This window comes from Erinaceus europaeus, chromosome 3, assembly GCF_950295315.1.
Source record: "Erinaceus europaeus chromosome 3, mEriEur2.1, whole genome shotgun sequence".
Taxonomy (NCBI): Eukaryota; Metazoa; Chordata; class Mammalia; order Eulipotyphla; family Erinaceidae; genus Erinaceus; species Erinaceus europaeus.
In genome coordinates this window covers 117,070,189-117,092,841 of record NC_080164.1, presented here as the reverse complement: position 1 = coordinate 117,092,841, position 22,653 = coordinate 117,070,189, and the positions used below count along the sequence as shown (strand labels likewise).

At 48.2% G+C, this 22,653-nt stretch overlaps 1 protein-coding gene across 4 annotated transcripts in view; it reads right to left on the bottom strand.

Annotated features, from left to right (window-relative positions):
* Positions 1–832: 832 nt before the first annotated feature.
* The window catches only part of AFF1 (ALF transcription elongation factor 1), a 195,127-nt gene continuing 173,306 nt past the window's right edge, over positions 833–22,653 (bottom strand). For 3 of the 4 annotated variants that reach the window (XM_060187776.1, XM_060187778.1, XM_060187779.1), the window contains 9 exons: positions 16,492–16,595; positions 15,740–16,019; positions 14,861–14,952; positions 14,600–14,660; positions 9,618–9,754; positions 9,257–9,331; positions 8,526–8,663; positions 5,151–5,362; positions 1,508–2,792 (listed from right to left, as the gene is read on the bottom strand). In XM_060187776.1, the coding sequence (XP_060043759.1) occupies positions 2,686–2,792; positions 5,151–5,362; positions 8,526–8,663; positions 9,257–9,331; positions 9,618–9,754; positions 14,600–14,660; positions 14,861–14,952; positions 15,740–16,019; positions 16,492–16,595 (1,206 nt within the window). In that variant the 3' untranslated portion in view covers positions 1,508–2,685. Of the gene's footprint in view, positions 1,259–1,507; positions 2,793–5,150; positions 5,363–8,525; positions 8,664–9,256; positions 9,332–9,617; positions 9,755–14,599; positions 14,661–14,860; positions 14,953–15,739; positions 16,020–16,491; positions 16,596–22,653 lie in introns of those variants that run through there. The other variant, XR_009548989.1, reaches the window with a different exon arrangement.

Sequence of the window (22,653 nt, the reverse complement as noted above, 5' to 3'; positions counted from 1 at the left end):
AATGACATGCAGGGGCCTAAGTCTGGGTTAAATCTCAAATTCAGTGATTCACAGTTTAAGTATCTTGAGAAAAGACAGAAACATTTAACACTGGAGAAAAGCAAAGGCAGCAGTGCTTTTCCCCTCCCTAGTAACGACAGACAGAGACAGACAGACAGACACAAGGAACTGGAGTGGCAAAGGTGAGATTTTTCACACTCAGTTTTCACTCCTTAAAGATATTTTGTACTTTGCTGCTATAAGAACTTCATAGATTCAAAAGCTTAATTTCATGATCAGTTATCTCCCTCGGTCTACATTTTGCCTTTGGGGATTTAAGCAAGTGGTGAAAGTGCAAACAATCTAAACAAACAAAATAAAAAAAAAAACCAAGAGACTGCAATATACCACTGTAATAGCCAACACTCTTCACGGTTGGCAGCCACCTTCCACACACTTGGTTCCCAAGGCCACTGGGAACTCTTATGGGTGTGACGTGATGCCTGTATTGCAGTAAGAATGGAAACCACACCCTGTGAGCAAGAGTATCAATGGATCTCAGCAAATGCATGAGTTTTTCAAGAGACAAAGGCGATTTTTCATAGAGGACAGGATGAAGAAAACGTAAAAAGAGTAAGGCCACTGGGTAAGCAGCTCATTTAGAATGGCCTGAGAAGTCAAATTGGAAAACCTCTTCAGTTAAAAGGGGACACGCTAGCAGCTCACGTACACACGTACACACGTACACACGTACACACGTACACACACACACACACACACACACACACACACACACACACACACACACACTGCATAGGTCAGAGCCTGTCCTAAAGCATGAACTTCTACATTGATTGACAGGCAGCTTATTCTGGGGAAAAGCGTCACCCAAGCCTGACTGCCACCCAGGGCCACAAGCACAACCTGCCAGACAAACCACTCCACCTCAGGCGGCTTTTTAAACAAGCAGTTGACAAGAAGAACTATGGCTTTGCATTAAACATCCATGCATGAGACCAGGCCATGCAGACCACGTGACTTCTGGAACCCAGGTGGGCTCCTTCCCACTGTGACTCTCCAGAGCCTGTTGCCTCAGCCGTAAGGCTCGCAGACCTCTGCCCGGGCAGGTGACAGTGGGAGAGGAGGATGGGAAGACACGGACGGAACAGCTTCATACAAACGATTCACACAGCCAGAACTCCTCACCACTCCTGCCACCATCCATGCCTTTGTAGATTCACCATGTCACCAGGGAAGTCCTTTCATTCACACCGCAGACCTGTGTGTGATAAATAAACACAGGGCACTCCTTCACTGACAGGTCAGAGAATGTCAGAACGCCTGGTGGGAAACAGCAGAAGGTGACGAGGTGGGTGGCTGGGGGGATGACACAGACCAGCTACCGTGATTAACACTCCTCGACTGGAACATATGTGCAAATTCTACTTCTAAGAGGGGTAAAGGAGTTGGCTTAAAAAAAAAAAAAAAACACTGCATGCAAAAATAATGATAATAATAATCATAATGCTGCCAACAGTCACCTTCCAGGTTTCGGAGGAAAAGAAGATTCTGTGCTTGTGGGAATTCAGATTGTATATTCTTTCACTCTCGCTTCTTCCAAAGGAGTCGGGGCCACACCACCTCCAGGAAGCCTGCAGCTGCTCCTCATTTTAGTCGAGTAGACACCGGAGTGAAGGCATGTGGTGATTTTTTTCCCCTCATTTTTTTTTTTTTAAATAAGTCTGATAACCATCCAAATCCCCATCCCACCTCCCCCCCCCCCCATCCTCACAGAGATTCATTTCTTCTAGACAATCACAGGCTCTAAATGTCTACTTTGGCTATAAATATAAAATAATCTGTTGCAGAAAAATATAGCCTCTCTAGGAAGTAGATTTCATTATTCTTTTGTTCACTGACGGGACAGGGTGGCGGGACCTGCACATTCCAGAAACCACGGAGTAGAGTGTGTCAGTATGAACGCCAGGCCCCTTCCTGGAGCAAGGAGTCCAGAATGCAGAGGGGACAGCATGGAGGTCTGTCCTTCCCCGGGGAGCTGTGGGGATGGCTCCTCCACTCTTGGCTGGGCTGCAGAGCAGAGCAGGCTGGGGTGCAGGTGGGGGGGGGAGGGGGGGCTCACATTCCGTTTTTAAACCATCACAATCCTTGCTGTCACGGCTCCTACTCCAGAGATGACCTTCATAGATTTTTAGACACATTCTCCCCAAAACGTAAAAGGAAATCATCCCCAAAACCCTTTACCAAAATCCATTGTTCATTTTTTTTTTCCTTCCTCCTTCTGGAATGGCCTCTGGAGTGGTGGTGACAGAGGTGACGTGGATCTGTTCTTCAAGGGACATTGCTTCTGGAGATTGCGTGCGGAACCTGCTTCTGTGCTGGTGGAGAGAACTAGGGAAATGTTTCTAGACCATTCACCGGCCCACTCAGGCTACATTGCACTTCAGTTGGAAAAGACACGGTGGTCACCAAGGCAGCCTCTTCCCCACTCCCCAGCCAGCGTTCCTGGGTTTGGCTGCCCTACCACTCTGGAGAGTTCCAGTGAACCTGGGCCCAGCAGCCTCAGGGCCCTGCTCTGAATGGGGGGTGTCCTGACGAGACACTGAACTGCTTCTGAGGCTTCCCGAAGTGTGCAAAAATGTTCGTAAGGCATCAAGCCAGCCAGGCCTCTGTGAAGAGTGGTGGTGGTTACTGCTTCAGTCGCTGGAGTCCCTGCCTTGCATAGTGCACCAGGTCCGGCAAACTGCTGTTGAGGGCCAAGGCGCACACACTTGTGCTGAGCTGGGCAAAAAATTCTGCAGATGAGGCAAAAACCAAAGCCAAGTGAGCACATGCAAATAAACATTGTGGTCTTTTTTTCCTCCCTTTATTAGATAGGATGTACAGAGAGAGAGATTGAGAGGGAAGGGGTAAGTAGAGAAGGAGAGAGACGATTTGTCAGTTGTAAAGCTTTCCCCCACTGCAGGTAGGGACTAGGAGCCTGAACCCAGGTCTTTGCACAAGATAATGTGTGTCACTGCCTGCCCCCTATTTATTTATAAATAAGAACACCACTCAGCTGTGGTGCTGAAGATTGAACCTGGGACCATGGAACCTTAGGCATGAGAGTCTTTTACATAATCCCATGCTCTCTCCTTGGCCTTACCTTTCTGCCAGCATCTCAGTGCAGACTGCAAACACGGGCAAACATGGCAACAGAACTTGCAAAGGGTGAAATGGCAAAACCACTGCTGAGAAAACCTGACTAAGATCTAACACTGGCATCTGGTGCCAGGGGCCGGGGATGGCTGACCTACAAGCACACTGCTGTGACTGACCTCTTGGGTTGGGCCCTGGCATCACTTGGCATACCATAAACAGTGCCAGGGAATGTGATGGGGCTCCAAGGAGGAGTTAGGGTGTGCTCCCATCTCTCTCTAAAAGAAAGCAAAGTGCCCATGGGGGGAGGGGGGTGAGGGATGGCATAAGTGGTAAAGAGCACACATGACCAAAAGTGCAGGGGGGGAAGCTTTCCAAGTGGCACAGCAGCGCTGTAGGTCCCTCTCTCTCTCTCCTCTCTCTCCTTCTCCCTCTCCCTCTCTTAAAAATAAATACTTTGTGGCCCGGGAGATAGTGCAGTGGATAAAGCACTAGACTCTCAAGCGTAAGGTCCTGGGGTTCAATCCTCAGTAGCACATGTACCAGAGTGATATCTGATTCTTCCTCTCACATAAATTAAATATATACATATTGAAAATTAAAATATAGAACACATAAATCTTAAAAAAAAAAAAAAAAGTGGCACACCTAGTAGAATTCACATGGCACCATAAAGACTAGGGTTCAAGCCCCTGGTCCCCACTTGCAAGGGGCAAGTTTCATAAGCAGTGAAGCAGGGATGCAGGTGAGTCTGTTTCTCTCTCCTCTTATATCGCCCCCATTCCCTCTCAATTTTTCTCTCTCCCTATCACAAAAGAAAGAAAAAGAAAGAGAGAAAGAGAGAGAGAGAGAGAGAGAGAGAGAAAGAAAAAAAGAAAGTGAGAAAGAAAGAAAAATGCCACTAGGAGCAGTGGATTTATTAGGCACCAAGTGCTAGCGGTAACCCTGGTGGCGACTAAACAAATGAAGTAGCCATGGAGACAGTGCTGTGGTACAGCACTGAACCGACACGCATGAGGGCCTGGATTTGACCACCAGCATCACATATGTCAGAGTAAGCTCTGGTGTCTCTCTCATGTTGAGTGACTGAATGAATGAGTAGAAATACTGGCTCAGGGAGGTCAGCAAGCAAAGATATCACACATGTGCAAAGCCCTCATTCCCTGGCACCACATGAAACCAAAGAATGGTGGCCAGGGGGACCAAGTGGTGATGCACCATGTTGAGGGTACGTCACCACGTGCAAGGATTTTTCAAGTCCCTGGTCCCCACGCGCAGGGGTGAGCAGTGAAGCAGTGTCTCTCCTTTTCTATCTCCTCTTTCCCTTTCAATTTCCCTGTTTCTATCCAGTAAAATGGGGGGGGGGGGGAGGAAGAATGGTGACTAGGTATGAGGCAGACTGGAGAAAATGAGAAGCTACACCTTTCTTCTTCTTTTGTGCCTCCAGGGTTATTGCTTTGAGTTTTAGTTTATAGATTCCACATAAAAGTCAGGTCATATAGTAAATATCTATTACTTCTGACTAAATTCACTTTGTGCCCTCAGGATCCATCCATGTTGTCATAAGTGGCAAGATTTCATTCACTTCTTTTTAAATTTTTTTTTTTTTTTTTTTGCCTCCAAGGATATTGCTGGGGCTTGGTTTCTGCACTCCGAATCCACTGCTGCCGGAGGCTATTTTTCCCATTTTGTTGCCCATATTGTTGCTACTGCTGCTATTGTTGAACAAGACAGAAAGAAATCAAGAGAAGAGGGGAAGACAGAGAGGGGGAGAGAAAGACAGAGACCTGCAGACCTGCTTCACCACCTATGAAGCGACTCCCCTGCAGGTGGGGAGCCTGGGGCTCGAACTGGGATCCTTACGCCAGTCCTTGTGCCATGTGCACTTAACCTGCTGCGCTACCACTTGGCCCCAAAGCTACACCTTTGAAAACACTGCACCTCACACACAAACCAAGCACACATACACACTGCCCTGTGCAGGATCCCCAAGTCACCCCCACAGAGCCACTCACCTTTATGCTTCCTCCCAAGGGCCTCTGCCTGTTCCCAGAGGTCAAAGGCCGTCAGAACATGGGATGTGATGGTGACGTAGGAGGACGTCATGCTCTGGATGGTGACTGGGGTGCTGATGGTGGTGGGCCCCCCACTGCCAGCACTGGCCTGGGACCCCATGGAGCCAGCAGGAGATGACATGGGGGAGTGAGGGGAGGGTGTGCCTGTGCTTCTGGAAGGTGGGAAGAGAAAGAGCATTCAGTCATTTGGCCCATCTGGAGAACGCTGCCTGAGCCAGAGTCTGCAAGACTCCATGCACCTCCAGCCTGCTAAGAGGTCACTCCAGGCAGCCCAGTGTCCTTCACAGGAGTAGCCAGTCAGGTAGGCAAATCTGCTACAAACATGCCTCCCCAGGCCATTCACAACATCCTCCTTTTCCTCATCTCCAGAACCAAATTTTCCTTCTAGGGGTCCTTCATGTATGGAGAAGGGCCTGACCTCACAGATGCGTTCATCCCTCCACACGCTGGATCAGCGTGGACAGGGCACCTGCTGGGCAATGGGGAGATGCCACAGTGTTCTCCCCACCTCCCCTCCACTTGACACTCTACTAGCCTATTATCTTATTGCTGTTTATCAATTAACAGATATACCAAACTGTCACTTTTCCTTTTTTTCTTTTTTTCTTTTTTCCTGCCAACAGGGTTATTGCTGGGGCTTGGTGCTGGCACTATGAATCCACTGCTCCTGGTGGCCATTTTATTGGGACAGAGAAATTGGGAGATATGGGGGAGATAGAGAGGGAGAGAGGAAGAGAGACACCTGCAGACCTGCTTTATGGCTTGTGAAGCAGACCCCCTGAAGGTGGGGAGTGGTGGCTTGAACCCAGATCCTTGCTTGGGTTGTCCTTGCACTTAGTACTATGTGCACTTAACCAGGTGCACCACCACCTTGCCCCCTTTTATTTAGTTATCTACTGGATAAATGACAGAGAGAAACTGAGAGGGAAGGGGAGATCCAGAGGGAGGAGAGAGAAAATACCTGTAGCACTGAGTCACTGCTCATGAAGCTTCCTCCCTGCAGATGGGGACAGGAGGTTTGAACCCGGGTCCTTGTATATAGTAATATGTGGGCTTAACCTAGGTGTGCTACTTATGGGTCCATCTGAGCTGTTATCTTCATTGTACTTTTTTCTCTATGTCTTTTCCCAAGTCACAAACATTTTGACATCAGAGATCTATTTTTTCTCCCCTCTCTCTTTATTTGATCACACAGAGAGAAATTGAGAGTGGAAGGGAAAATAGGGAGAGAGAAAGAGACACCTACAGACCTGTTTCGCCACTCACAAAGCTTCCTCATGTAGGGACTGGGAGCTTAAACCCTGGTCTTTGTATATGGTAACGTGTGTTCAATAAGGTGCACAACTACCCAGTCTCTCTTTTTTAAATTTCTGCATTTCTAGCACTTTGCACAGAAGGCATGAAGTGCAGGCTCTCAAATATCTGCTGAATCAATGACACCACACTCCATCAGTAGGAAGCACCGTGTCACCCAGGACTCATTCAGCACCTGCTCTCTATTCTTCTCCTAACTTTTCTCCTAAGCTGGACATGTAGGCAACCAGGGCCTTGCTGTGGGCCAAACTGGAAATGGGCCGTATGATGAGAGCAAGGAGAGAGGGTGAGGGAGGAGCCTGGGGGGCTGCACAGACCTGCTCCAGGAAGCAAGTGCACTTTGAAGGACTAGGCAGAATCTCCATGAGGCTGTGGTCCTGATCCAAGGTTCTGTGGTAGGGACCCCAATACGGAGCACAGGGTTTGGCATGTATGTATGTATTAACTGGGCAAATGCTGAAGGAGCTGCTTTACAGATAACCTGCTAGTCTCTAATCGCAGCTCCAGGGCGGGAGCCGTGGAAGAGCAGAGCAGGACCTTACTCCTCAATTAGGACTGTCATTTTTTTACCAGAGCACTGCTCAGCTCTGGGTTATGGTGGTGATGGGGATTAAACCTGGTACCGTTGGTGCCTCAGGCATGAGAATAGCATAACCATTATGCTATCTCCCCAGCCCAGGACTGTCACTTTTGAAGAGGCAAATGGAAGCCTCTTCTGCTCAGTGGACGGGAAACAGAGTCACCTTCTAGGTGACACAATAGTAAGACCTAGGAGAATGGCAAAGTTTTCAAGGCATATAGCCAAATTTAAAAAGAAATTAATAATAACAATAGAGGACTGATCATCTCTGGCTATTGGTAGTGCTAGGGATGGAACCTGGGACTTGTTTGCATGTTAAACCTCTATATAACTTCTGTGCTATCTCCCTTGTCCTAGAAAATCTATTTATTTATTTATTTATTTATTCTCCCTTTTGTTGCCCTTGTTGGTTTTTATTGTTGTTGTGGTTATCATTGTTGTTGTTATTGATGTTGTCGTTAGATAGGACAGAGAGAAATGGAGAGAGGAGGGGAAGACAGAGAGGGGGAAAGATAGAAACCTGCAGACCTGCTTCACCGCCTGTGAAGCGACTCCCCTGCAGGTGGGGAGCCAGGGGCTCGAACTGGGATCCTTCCGCCTGTCCTTGCACTTCACGCCACGTGCACTTAACCTACTGCACTACTGCCTGACTCCCCCCCCCCCCTTTTTTAAAATAAGAGGCAGAGAGGGATGGAGGGAGAGGGTGGGAAAGAACAAGAGGAAGAGACAGAGGGGGGGAGAGAGAGAGAGAGAGAGACAGAAGGGGGAGAGAGAGGCAGAGAGAGAATAGCATGGAAGTTTCCTTAGTTATGGTGGGAACCAGGGTCACACACGGCAAATCAGTACACTCTCCAAGTAAGTTTTTCCACTGGCCCTCTATATTTATTTATTTAGCCTCCAGGGTTATTGCTGGGGCTTGGTGCCAGCACTCCAAATCCACTGCTCCTCGCAATCATTTATTTTATTGGATGGGACAGAGAGAAATTGATAGTGGTGAGGGAGAGAGACAGCAAGGGAGAAAGAAGGACAGACACCAACAGACCTGCTTCATTGCTTCTGAAGTGTCCCCCTGCAGGTGCGGGAGTAAGGGGCTCAAACTCAGATCCTTGTGCAGGTCCTTGAATGTATGTTTAACCTGGTGCGCCACCTCCTGACCCCCCGACCCCCCACAGCCTTTGACTGTGGCTCTGTTGGCTCTGCCACTCATCTTCTGCACTGGGCACAGCAAAAGATTCTCAGAGCTCTTAAGATTTAGACTCTATATTCTTTTTAACTTTCCATGCTGCCCAGTTAGCAAGTGCCTTGCTTTATAACTATTCCTCTAACACACCCTGCATTCACATGGGTGGCTGCAAATGCAAGAAACATTTTAAGAAAACGATTCAGTTTTGTAAGAGGCTTGGAATGAGGCTTCCCATTACCTTGCAATGCACGGAGACGGTGCCTGGGTGACTTTGGTGGAACTCTGGAAATGTTCATTAAGAGCACGAGAATACTTGATTGCTATGTCTTTTCTACAACGAAACATCGCCATGTTCAGAAGGGACTGGCATCGCAAGCTGTGGGCAGAAACACAAGTTCAAAGATCCCCGTGCAGGTAACAAGGCCCACACCATGGGCAGTTCAGAGCCACCCGGCCATTCACAGCCTAGCGAGCTCACTGGGACTTCTCCCTCTGGGTGGGCAGGTGGGTGGGAGGGGCGGCTAGGGGGAAGAGAGGGTGCAGGGAGTACTCCTATTTTGTCACACTGCTCATACACTCCGAACCATGTGAGGACACAGTTAAAGCCATAAGAACAGAAGTACAAGTGAATCACCAGGTAAAAATGGCGGCTGATTAATAATATCTACTATCAACATGCCATTTCATAATAAATCACATCTCACAGTTCATTATGATTTTTCAAATTAAATCAATGCTTTTCTGCCACCCTGCAGGCAGCGCAGGGGAGAAAGCACCGGACTCTCCGGCATGAGGGTCCAGAGTTCCATCCCTGACACTGCATGTGCCAGGGGGGATGCCCTTGGTTTCTCTTTCCCCCCTCTCATAAATAAAAATAAATCTTTAGAAAGTAAAAAGATAATCTTCAAAAACCTATTTGTAACATCCAGAGATGTCAGCACACTTGAGGCCAAGGAAAAATGTACACACCACAGAACAGTCAGGATTTTCTCTTGAGTTGGTGACGACGTGGCATCAGAGAAGGGTTTTAACGACATTATGGATCTGGAGAAAAGCAGGAAAACACATCGAGGTTAAACAAGGGTGGTGAAAAAGGCAGCATAAAGCGGGTCCATGCTGAGAAACAGAGCTGAACCCCATTCTGCGGGCCCAGGGAGTCTGGCTTTCCACAGTGAGACCACTGCAGGGTGAAGGGGGCTGGCTGGACCGGGGGGACGTCCCTCCAGCACTTCATCCGCCGGATCACTTGGAAGGAGCTGTCTGCACAGAGGGCCCCATGGGCTAGAACAGAGATGAGAATAAGGGCAAAACACTGGGAGGGGCCACTTACTTCGTGAGCTCCAGGGTTTCTGCATACATGGTCTGAGCCGACTTGGACCCTGGGCTCTCTGCCTCCATGGCAATGCCGCACTCGATCGAGGACAGGGTGGCTTCAAAGTACTTAAAGGCCTTCCCCAGCTTGTCCGTCTGTGGGGGGAGTTGAGGTCTGTTAGTGCCCAATGGAATCAGACTGCCCCTCCTGCCCTCATCTCTACAGACACGTCCCCCACTGTCTGGGATTATCTCAGGCTAGCTAGTGAGACGTGTGGAGACAACGAATCTCAAAGTGACAGCCAAAGGCTGCTGGCTCTGACCTACTGAAATACAGAAACTGCCTTCTTCTTCCCCTTCTTCTCATTATTATTACTACTTAATGCTTAAATTTAGCAAGCCATCTCCCTCAAGGAGCTAGGTTTTTAAAACTATTTATTTGTTTGTCTATGTATTTATTTTTGTTGCTAGAGGGTAAGATACCTGCAGAGCTGTTTTGTCACTTGTGAAGCTTACCCCTGCAGATGGGGACTAGGGACTTGAACTCAGATCCTCATGCGTGGTAACCTATACACTTTACTGAGTATGCCACCCCCTCCCCTTTTTAGGGCTTCTTTTGGTGGTCTGGGAGTGTACAGAAGTGGCAAGAATGTTGGAATCTAAGAGCAGGAAGTCCTGAGTTTGATCTCTGGCATCACATGTACTAGAGTGATGCTCTGGTTCTCTCTCATTAATAAATCTTTAAAATGTCAATAGAAAGTGTATATGTGCTGTAATATAAAAATATAAAAAAAAACCCACTTCAATATATTTTTAAAAATAAATAAAATCAGTACTGAAGGAAGGAAGGAAGGAAGGAAGGAAGGAAGGAAGGAAGGAAAGAAGGAAATAAGTGTGTGTGTGGGGGGGAAGACACCAGAGTACTGCTCCACTTTAGAATATACAGTGCTGTAGTCCGGGAGGTGGCACAGTGGCTAAAGCATCGGACTCTCAAGCATGAGGTCCTGAGTTCAATCCCCGGCAGCACAGGTACCAGAGTGATGTCTGGCTCTTTCTCTCTCTCCTATCTTTCTCATCAGTAAATAAATAAAATCTTAAAAAAAATAATAATATACAGTGCTAGGTGATTGAACCTGGGACCTCAGGCATACAAGTCCTGGGCTCGACCACTGAGTTATCTCCTAACCACCTGAAATGTTTCTTCAAGCACAAATTCAATAGGAAAACAACAACAACAACAAACTGGTATTGACTAGTCTCTCTCAAAACCTTCTTGAAAGTCCAGGTTCCAGCAAACTAAGTACACAATCCTGTGCTGGCAGTGTGCAAAGGCTCATTATATAATTTTCCTAAGGAAAAAGATTCTGTACATTTATAATACTGTGCACATAAGCGTCTTTGTTGGCCCCGAAACTGATCCTGTTAAGATGAGAGACTTTGTGGCTCACAAGCACCTTGGACTTCACCACGCCTGGCAATCACCATCTCCTGTATTTTAAACCCAGACAGTTTAATCAGCGGTTGCCAGAGCCCCGAAGAGCAAAATGCCAGCATGCCCCTGGAGGGTGTGTGTAAATATGGAAGCTGTCAGATAATGGTGGTCACCCGAAACCCCAACACTCTTCTCACTAGGTGCAGCAGAGGCAGCTCGACCTTTTCTCCACACATTAGAGGACCTGACTTAACAATATTCTTCAAGTTTGGTGTTTCTGCTCTTTTAATTTCTAAGGGGTGGGGAGGGTGGGGAGAGAAAGAGATCACAGGGTTGAAGCTTTCTTCAATGAGGCGAGTTGAGCAAGAACCTGGTTTGTGCACATGTGGCAAAGCAGCTACTATCCATGAGTGCTATTTTGCTGGCCCTGCTTTGTGTGTTGACACATGAAGACGAAAACAGCCCGAGAGAATGAAACAGCTGAGCTGGTGGAGTGCCGGACCGGCACGAGGGGTGGTCAGAGTGCAGTCCAGGAGCTGAGCCCTGGTCTCTTCTTTCTCTTCCTCAAGGGAGAAAACGTATCTTGGGCCAAGGAGTTAGCTTAGCCCATTAGAGCAGAGAATTTGCATGCCTGAGGGCCCAGAGGCCTGCAATCCCAGGCAGCACCAAGCATCCCCTCAGAGTGAATAAATCAACCAGCCCTTAAAATAACAACAACAACAACAATAATAATAATGAACATTAGGGAGATAGCACAGTGGTTATGCAAGACAATAATGATAATGCAAAAGACTCTCATGCCTGAGCCTCTGAGGTCCCAGTTCAGTCTCCAACACCATCATCTGCCAAAGCTGAGCAAGGCTCTGGCCAAAAAAAAGTGGGGGGGTGGGAAAAGAAGAGAAGGGAAAAGGCTGTGATGTCTATGGTACTAAAGGTTCTTAGTTCAACACTAAACACTACCAGAAGCAGTGCTCTGGTAAAATAAATAATGATGAAATGGATTGGAATAAAACAAACAAAAAGAGGTCTGAACATAACATAAATCTAAAAACAAAAAACAACAAACCCAACGATGCAACCTGGGAACCTGGGATGTAGCACAGTGGATAAGGTGCTGGACTCTGAAGCCTGAGGTCCTGAGTTTGATCTCTGGAATCACATGTGCCAGAAAGGTCTTCTGGTTTTTTCTGCCCACCCTCCCTTCTTATGAATAAACAGTTAATTAAAAAAAAAAAAAGTTCAAAGAAGGAACACAGTAAACATGCAAGTGTGTGAGGTCCTAGAGAGAGCTCACCAAGTAGAAAGCATGTGTTGCTATGTGCTGTGGTCTAGGTTCAAGCCCCAACACCACATGGGGAAATGAAATGGCAGCAGAGGAAGCTCCAGGGCAATGGTGTTTCCCTCCCTTCGCTGTAGCATATGTTCTCTACCTGGTGTACCATTACCCAGTCTGCCACCATCTCCCTTCTCTGAGTGGAAAAAGTGGTCCTGGCATGGTAAAACCACAAATGAACAAGGCCCCAGCTCAAAAAAAAAAAAAAAAGAGGTACATGGTACATGTAACATGAAGAGATGGGGTATTCTCATTCTCGAAACAGGTGAATGTGCAGGGGTAGACAGCATAATGGTTATGCAAAGAGACTCTCATGCCTGAGGCTCCAAAGTCCCAGGTTCAATTTCTCGTACCACCATACACCAGAGCTGAGTAGTAAAAATAAATAAATAAAAAATAAGCCAGGTGGTTTAGGGCTGTTAGTATGCACTGGTTTTTGTTTTTTGCAGGTTTATTATTATGAGAGATCAGAGCCCCACTCAGGCAGATCTGAAGCAGACCCCGTGTCTGCCAGTGTGTTTGTGAGGTAGTATGGAGGCGGGAAGCCACCCAGGCTCTTCTTCCCCGGGGCACAAAGTCCCACACACAGGACCCCTGCAGGGGCTGAAGCATGGAGACTGCATTAAGCACCGCAGAGCCTTGGGTCTCAGATGCTAATGACCAAAGACAAGCCTCACTTAACCATATCGCGGCAGGTATGGGAAAGCCATTATCAGAACCACCTCCTCTAGAAGGAAAACTTCTAGGAACTGTAACCGAAAGGGAGCTCATGATTTGGAAGCATGTTTACCAACAAGGCAATCTTTACTATCTTCTCAAATTTCAACTGCGGGTGATGCAACTGCTTTACAAATCCCCTGCAAGAGTGTCTCAAGGGCGCTGAGATAATCTTGGAATGCAAGTCTGCTCTGCCTTACATACTCCCCCCACCAGTGGAGAAAAACTGAAAGACTTCTGAGGTGACTCAATGGGACAAGAAAGCACTCACCAACGAAATAACTACCAGACGGACTGGGAGACTGAGATAGCTCACCAGGTAAAGTGCACACTTCACCAAACGCAGGTCAACATGCAAAGGGAAGCTTTGAGATGGGGGGGGGGGGGGAGGTGTGGTGGTGTCTCTCCTCTCACACTTGTTAGTTTAGAGAGATAGGGAGAAAAAGTGAAGGGGGGGGTGCAGGTGGTGGTGCATCTGGTTAAGTGCATGTTATTACCATGCACAAGACCTGGTCCAAGCCTCCCGTCCCCACTTGCAGAGGGGAAAGTTTTACATCAGTGATGTAGTGCTGCAAGTGTCTGTCTGTCTGTCTCTCTCTCTTTTTTTTTAAGTTTTTTCACATAGGCATTCTTAGTCTCATTCCCTATGTGTGATTTTTTTAAATTTATCTTTATTTATTTAATGGATAGAGACAGCCAGAAATCGAGAGGGGAGAGGGTGATAGAGGGGGAGAGAGACAGAGAGACACCTGCAGCCCTGCTTTGCCACTCGCAAAGCTTGCCCCCTGCAGGTAAGGACTGGGGGCTCAAACCCAGGTCCTTGTGCACTGTTATATGTGCGCTCAGCCAGGTGCGCCACCACCCAGCCCGTCTCTTTCTTCCTACTTTCCTCTCCCTCTCAATTTCTCTCTGTCCTATCAAATAAAATAGTTAAAAAAAAAAAAAAAGAGAAAAAGAGAGAGACAGACTACAGTAGAGACTTCCTTCAATGTGACAGGGGCTGGACTCCAACCTGGGTCACTCACACGTTACCACACACTAACAACTGAGCTATTTTGCCAGCTCTCTCTTTCAATCTCTATCTAAAATCAAAAAAGGGTTTGCCCTTGTAGGCAGAGAGTCCCAGTGAAAACCATGGTGGAAAAAACAGACCACTACCTGGGAGATGGTGCACAGTGGCTAGAGTGCTGGACCTGGAAGCCTGAGGTCCTGAGTTCAATCCCTAGCACTACATGTGTCAGAATGATGCTCCCTCTCTCTCTCTCTCTAATAAATAATTCTTTCAACAACCACCACCAGAGAGATTGGCTTCCACTCAACTATACACTAAGCTTATGACTGGGTGCCTTGTGTTTGCCCATGAACAAACCAAACTGAGTCAGAGAAGTCACTTCCCTAGAGGTCCCTGGCCTGCTCCCCCCCTCCGATGGTGCTGAGCCTGCCTTGTCACCTTCCTCCCTGCTGCCCTCACCCTGGTATCTGGCAACACTGACGGGGGCCAAGAGGAAATGAGACTGACCATTAGCTCTGCTTTCTGCTTCAGCCTTTTGGCCTCCTTCATGAGAACATTGACTTGTTGCCTAGAAGAGAAGCAATGACCAAAAGTGGGTGACAGGAATTAAAATCTTAAAATACCTGGGGGGGGGGAGGGTGTCAGGGAAGAGGGAGGAAGATAAGAAACCCAAGAGGGTGACTGAGCAAGAATGGGAGGAGAGGGAGGATGGGGGTGGGGGGAGGAGAGGAGAGAGGACGACAAGCAGTGAAGATCCAGAGCTCTTACTTGTCAGCCTTTGCTGGAGGCTTCCCTGGTTTAGTGTTACCATTTGGCAGAGAAGGCACTGGAAAACGATTTGCTGTCTCTCCAGAAGAGCCCTTTGGAAACAAACCATGGAGCAGATTATACTCTAATGCCTGAGACCATCAGAGTCAGAAGAGTCACCCAAACTCTGCATGCTTCAGCCCTGCCCAGCACCTCCCCAGTTATAGACTCACCTGACAGTAAGTCGAGACTGTGCTGGGGGCTCAGAGAGAGAATAAGAAATGCCACAAAGTCACCCCCGTCCCCCACCCCAAGCTTCACAGGAAGAAAGAAACTTCCACCAGACAGTGGACTATGGTGGTCTGGGAGGTGGTGCCATGGACAGAGCAATGCTCTTGTTCTATTCATCTCTCTCGTTCTCAAAAATTAACAAATATTTAAAAAATGAAGAAAAAAAGTGAATTGTTCCTCCCACTGTGAATAGTAAAATTAAAAACAAAACACCTGAAGGGAAAATAACACACACACATAAATCTGTCCTCGTGTTTCACTCCAGAAATTTGTGAAGAATCTGATGTTGTCCTAGAATTTTAACTTCGATTCACTAGCCCTCTGTCAAACAGAAAGGTAAACAAATAGGAAGGACTCGGTGGTCTAGAAGGTGGTGCAGTAGTAAAGCTTTGGACTCTCAAGCATGAGGTCCTGAGTTCGATCCCCAGCAGCACACGTGCCAGAGTGATATCTGGTTCTTTCTCTCTCCTCCTATCTTTCTCATAAATAAATAAAATCTAAAAGACAAAAACAAAACAACAACAACAAACCAGGAAGGACTCAACCCTGAAGCCATCCAGTGGCTCTCCAGTGTGGAAGTTTCCACTCCCCCCAAAACCCACTACTCACTCTGTGTTCCGAGGAGCTCCCGGACTCCTTCCCCTCTACTCTCCTGTGCTTGGGAGCAGAGGAGTCTTTATGGCTGCCCTTGGCACTGCTGGCACTTTTGGGAGGGTCCTGGCCACTGGAGTCAGCTTCCTGCCGTGACCTTTTTTGTGAAGGCTTGGTAGGCTTCTGGGAGGATGAGGATGATGACGAGGACGAGGAGATGGAGAAGTTAGAGGAGGAAGACACGGGTGGAGGAGGAAGCATTTCCTTCTTGGTGGACTCAGAGGAGGACTTGGGTGCTCTGAAATGAGACGTCAGATAAAACTAGACTGAGGCAAACCCCAAATCATGCGACTCCGGTGTGACAGTGTTAAGAACAAAACAAACACCGACAGGTTTGGGGGAGTTTTGGAGGTGCCATCCTTCCCCAAGAATGGGGTGACCCTGACCTTGTCATGTGAATTCACTGGGCCTCTGTGACCCATTCTGCAGCACAGGGAGAACAAGGACACCTTGCTAACTTTGCTATCAACATTCTTTTAAAAAGTCCCGATGCTCAGGAAACTCCCCACTACTAAGATGCCTTTGCTTGAGGCAAGCTGCTGCCAGGTGACTTGCTGTGACTGCCGTTAAGGTGCTTGGAGATGGAAGCAGCAGACTGAACCCCTTACACAAGCAAGGTGGTGTGAGAGTGAAGATCCCTGCGACTCTGCCATGTCCAGCCCTGGGAGACTCACCCCTGCCTTCGGGTTGTTCCAACTCTCTGTACTCACTTTGTTTTAGAAGAATCTTTGTGGGAGGATGACGACGATGGCTGTGGTTTGTTTTCTTTCTCTGATCGGGCCCTCTTGCTTTCGTGGTCTCTTTCTGCTTCACCCTGGGATTACAGAGCAACAGATTAATGTCACAAGCATGGACCTGTGGCCAAAGTAAACACTCAGCAAAGGCAATGCAGACTTATGGAGACACGGGCAATCGGGTTTAATGCGATTGGTATTGAGACAGATTTTTGGAGCGAAGCACTAGCCCTCATATCTGGAAAAGGAAACTTGGTAATAACCAACAACATGTAAACTCAAATGGTGGTGTTCTCAATACCAAAGAATTAATACATCACTCCCAACAGTCTTGATTTTTTTTTCTTTCTTTCTGCAAGACAGAGTAAGAGAAAGAGAGAGATAGATAGATAAATAAATAAATAAATAAATAAATAGGGGAAAGAGAAGGAGAGCTGCAGATGCTCCCCTGCTTGGGGCTCAAACCCTCGATGGTCAAACATGGTAACGTGTGTGCCTTCAGTGAGTGAACCACCTGCAAGCACCTGGCACAAAAGATGATGTTCCTCATTACTCTCTCTCTCTCTCACACACACACACACACACACACTTTTATTGCTTGTACAAGATTGGAAATGGATTGCATATAATAAAAATAAGTGGGGAGGCGGCAGCGGGAAAAAATAATAATAAAAAATAAAAATAAGTACATGAGAAATAAATAAGACGAGACCAGGTGGTGGTGCACCTGGTTGAGCTCACATATGATAATGCACAAGGATCCAGGTTCAAGCCCCTAGCCTCCACCTGCTGGGAGGATATTTCACGAATGGTGAAGCAGATCTGCAGGTATCTATCTCCCTCTTCCCTCTCACTATCTGGCTGTCTCTATCAAACAAAGATAATCAAATATTTAAGATAAGAGGAAAAAATAAGACTACAAGATCCTCTATCTCTCAGATGAGGGCGACAAGAGAACAGTTACTTGGAGACGTCAACTGATGGACTTTTCTTATACTTATATCCTGTCTTGGCCTTCCATTTTTCACAAAGTTTAAAATAAAAAAGAAAACTGCAAGAAGATGATGGTTTGTAAGCACTGAGTTGAGCAGCCTGGGAGGAGGCACTGTGTTGAGCGTGAGAGAGGGAGGGGAGAAAGCTCCAGTGGGATTACAGTTGTTTAGCCTCACAGGAGCTGGGGACAAGAGTAATGCTTACACCACCCACAGGGCGAGAGAAGCAGGCACATGCCCGCTAGCAATAGATCAAGACAACGTGAAACTCCTCATGGTAAGTCTTTCCTGTCTGTGTCCTCACTCACTCACTGGTCATCTTATATCAGGTTTACAGAAGGTCCAAGCTGTGGACCCCTAACTCTGGCTACCCCCTCTCACAGGGCTGGGTTCCCATAGCAACACCATGGAAGGAGGACCATCCACTTTCTGGCAGGACTGTGTGGGGACCTCCCCCTCCCCCCAACCTCTGCTGCACAGAGGTCCCAAGTTCAACCCCCTGTACCCACCATTAGTCAGAGTTGAGCAGTGCTCTGATAAAAAAAAAAAAAAAAAAAGGAGTAGGGGCTGAGTGCAAGGAACTGGGTTCAAGCCCCAAGTCCCCACCTGCAGGGGGAAAGCTTTACTAGTGGTGAAGCAGTGCTGCAGGTCTCTCTCTCTATCTTCCCCTTCCCTCTTGATTTCTGGCTGTTTCTATGCAGTATGTAAAGATAATTTTTAAAAATTTAAAGAAAAAGAAATAAAGGAAATGACTGAGTTCAAATAGAACCCACTACTGCAGAAATTCCTCTTCTCGTTAAGAAGCTACCGAGCCCCCTGGGTTCTATGGCCAGTGGGTCTGGGAAATTCTCTAGAACTGGCCAAGTAAACAGTACCAGATGGGAAAGTCATAAAAAGTTATAGAGAACCAAACACAGATGAGTGTATATGAGATAGTTCACTTGTAAACCACCCCCCACCCCCCACAGGAAACTGTTCCAGGTGGTTGGTGACACAAAGGATAAGTCCCTGAGGCAAAAACCAACTACCCTCCACCCGGTTACTTCCTAGAGAAAGCCCCGAGGTGCCAGGAAGGTTCCCTTTTGTTTGTGCATTTTTCATGCTGCTTTGGATAAGCTCACTGTGACTGTGAACCCAAGTCGCAAACCGTATGAGCCACAAAGGAAAAGCAGACGCACCGAGAGGTGCGAGTCGATCCTCGCAAACAGGTTATAACTCCAGCTGGCAGGAGCTGGATACTGGCAGGAACAGTCCTGAACCAAGAAGCCATCCAGTGCCTACTTCAGCGCCAGCCTTTAACAACTACGCTGGTGCCTGTCGGAACAACAGGCCTTCAGCTGTGTAGAAGCTGAAAAGGTGGGAGCCAAGAACCCAAATAAAGCAGAGACCCCTCCTGTCACTTCTGCTCGCCTCACAGGCTTCACGCTCACAGGCATGAGGCCAGGGCTTTGGTACACAATGCACTTGGAAGCTGGTATCCTCTGGAGCTGCCCCAGAAACCTCCCTTGGGCCTGTACTGAGAGTCCACTGGCCTGGAAACTGCGCTCAGCAGCTGAGGGACACAAGTATGAGGCTTAGAAAGGGACCAGGGACAGGGGAGCCAACACTCATGACTCAGGACTGTGCAGAAAGACAAGTGAGGACTGCAAGGAGGAAGACAGCAGGCCATGAGTGCCCAGCCCTGCTACGTGGACCGCACAAGAAGCCATCTGAGAAGGAGGTGGAATGTGTTCTCTCCCGGAGGACACAGAGTCTGCTCTGCCCTGGGCCTTAGCCCACAGGTCAACACCCATTCCTGGAATGTTGTCTGAGAGGCCGGGGGAGGTGACTCAGGGGATATAGTGCAGGCCTTGCATGCCTGGGGTCCTGGGTTCCAGTCTCCAGAATGCATGTGTCAATGCTGTGGGGCTCTGGTTCCCTGACACACAAAAACACCTTTTTCAAAAAAGGTCCAGAGAGAAAGAAAGAGGCGGTTGGAGGCCAGAGCTTTGGGACAGAGGAAGAGTCTCTGTGGCGCCTGCAACCACAAGAGGAGGAGGTTCCGGAGGACTTGTTTGCTTTCCCAACCTGCTGGGTCAGGCTGCCCTGGTGCTGCCAAGGGCTGCTCCCCAGAGGAGTGGAGAGGGCAGGAATGAGGCCATAAAAGGAAGAGCCAGCTCTGTGGGAGACCAAGTGGCCCCTGGGTGGGCAGCCTGGGGTGGCTCAGCCTCTGGCTCCATAGCCAGGTGTCCCAAGGGGGTGGGGAATGAGCAGACTTCTCAAACTGGACACTCCCCCAGGGGCAAGGCTGCAGCCCCAGGAGACAGCACCTGCCTCCCCACCCTCGCTCAGCCTTGAGGGCAGGGCAGGGAGGAGCAGTGGAGAAGGGGTGCTGGGATGGAGGCAGGTGGGAGATCAGAGGGCCCAAGTCAGCCAAGTCAGGGTGCACTGACATGACACCCCCCCCCACACACACACACCAAGTCACTCATTCGGCCATGATCTGGCTGAGCCAGCAGCCTACATAGTTTCTGAATGCAGAAAAGGAAAATGAATACACTTTCCTTTTATTTTTATCTACCAGAGTTATCTAGGCTGGGTTTTGGTACCTGCATGATTCCACCATTATTAGGGGCCATATTTTTCTTTCTGTTAGAAGTGAGAGACAGAGCTAGAAAAGGGAAGGAGAGATACCTGCAGCACTGCTCCACCACTTGTGAAGCTTCCGTTCCAGGTAGTGTTGAGCCCAGGTCCTCATGTATGGTAACATGTATGCTCTAGCAGGTGAGCCAGTCACCCCCTAAACACTTAAAGAAAAGTGGGGTAGATAGCATAATGGTTATGCAAAGAGACTCTCATGCCTGAGGCTCCGAAGCCCCAGGTTCAGTCCCCTGCACTACCATAAACCAGAGCTGATATCGTGGTCCAGGAGGTGATGCAGTGGATAAGGCACTGGATTCTCAACCATGAGGTCACGAGTTCAATCCCTGGCAGCACATATAACAGAGTGATGTCTGGTTCTTTCTCTTCTATCTCTCTCATGAATAAATGAATAAATTCTTTTAAAAAAAAGAAAGAAAGAAAGATATCTGTATGTGTGTATATATATATATATATATAGATACATAGATGGATAGATAGATACAGATATATAAAGAAGGAAAGAAAGGAAGAAAGAAAGAAAGAAAGAAAAAAGAAAGAAAGAAAGAAAGAAAGAGGAAAGCACTTCTTTTCCTCACAAATCATTCTGTCTCCAGCCCTTCTAAGTGGAATATTTATCTATTTCCATAGGTGTCACATCAGATACACCTCAGCTGTTATCTCTCCTCAATCTCGCATACTTTCAAATATGAAATCTGTTACCCCCAACCCCAGAAAGAAAAAAAAAGTTGTTCATTTTTGCACCTGAAGAGAGAGAGAATCTAAGAACTGGGGGTCTAGGCATTCGAAGAAGCAGCCCAGACCCCAGGAGAAGGGTCTGGCACAGCCTGCAGTGGCTCTTGGCCTCCCCTCAGAGCTGCTTCTCATGTGATTTTCAGAAGAGTGAGAGTGAGCGTGAGCTCGCCTGCTAAAGGCTTAGAGGACAGTCTGGCCCCTACCACCGGGTGAGGCCAGGTGCTAGCAGTGCCCAGTGGGAGTCTGGTAGCACCTGGACGGCGCTGGGCAGGGACAGAGAGGGGAGAGCATGGTCTGTCTGGTCCACACAAGAAAGCTCTGAGCTGAGTAACCTTAATACCAGTATCACTTGGAATCCAGCTGGAGGGAAACCCCAAGGACGCAAGGAAGTGGGTCTGAGGCTGGCCTGTGGGCGTGAGGCCTTTATATTGCTACACACCCTCTGCAACCCAACCTTCCATATACTTTCTTTCTCTCTGGTGTGGGCAGAGGAACTACACCACCACCCCACCATCCTAGGAGCTCCCCTCTTCAGTGCTGGGGCTCAAACCCAGGGCCTTTCACACAACACAGCAGGTAAGTCTCCCCTGGCCCCCATATTGTCTCTGTAGTTTCCAAGCCAGCATATCTCCCTGAGCACTGCTTTGAACCATTTATGTATGGACTTCAGGGCCGGGCCTTCCTGCTTACCCAGACCCACACAATGCAGGCCTTTCTCTGCCCCAAGGAACAGCTCTGTGCCATCTGCCTTGGGGCCTTCTGCTCCAGTGGCTCCCCACCCCCAGGCACTCAGATTACCTGGGGACTTAGAGACTGCATGGGATATAGGTAGGCAGCACTGGGGTGCCAGTGACCTGGACACACAGCCCACCGAGGCCAGCTGGCAGCAGAGAGCAGACACCAGGCCCAGAGCCCAGCATGGTTGTGAAGAACAAGTACGCCCAGCCAAGATGAAGGCTCCTACCCGCCCCGCCCATCCTCAACACGAGGTTGGGGGCAATGGCAGCGTTTTCTCCACTTGCAGTGGAGGGTCTAGTCAGGCCTTAAGAACTCTGTGTAGGAAGTCGGGCGGTATAGCGCAGCAGGTTAAGCACAGGTGGCGCAAAGAGCAAGGACTGGCTCAAGGATCCCGGTTCGAGCCCCCAGCTCCCCACCTGCAGGGGAGTAGCTTCACAGGCAGTGAAGCAGGTCTCCAAGTGTCTTATCTTTCTCTCCCCGTCTTCCCACTGAAAAATGTGGAACTGAGGAAACGAATCTCCCTGTCAGACTCTCAGAAATAACAACAATAACTACAACAATAAAAAACAAGGGCAACAAAAGGAAAAAAAAAAGAAAAAGAAAAAGAAAACTCTGTGTAGCAGGTCAGAGAGGTTGTACACTAAGAAGGGCGCCAGACCTGGGAGCATGAAGTCCTGAGCTTGATCCCCAACATGCTACGTCTGAAAGTGATTCTCTAGTACCCTAACTAATATAAACAGATAAATAAGTCTGTGACACCTTCAATTGCTGGCTACTAATCACTCACTTACGGCTGAGGAGCAGGGGACAGGCAGTGGTGCACTCAGTAGAGTGCACGTTACAATGCACGAGGACCTGGGTTCAAGCCCCTCCCCCCCCAGCAGGGTTCAAGCCTCCTCCTGGCTCACAGCTGCTCGCGGACAGCCACTTGAAAGATTCACAAGACAGCCACTTGAGAGAAAGATTCACAAGAAGTGAAGCAGTGCTAGATGTCCCTCATCTCTCCCTTCCCTCACAATTTCTGTCTTTATTC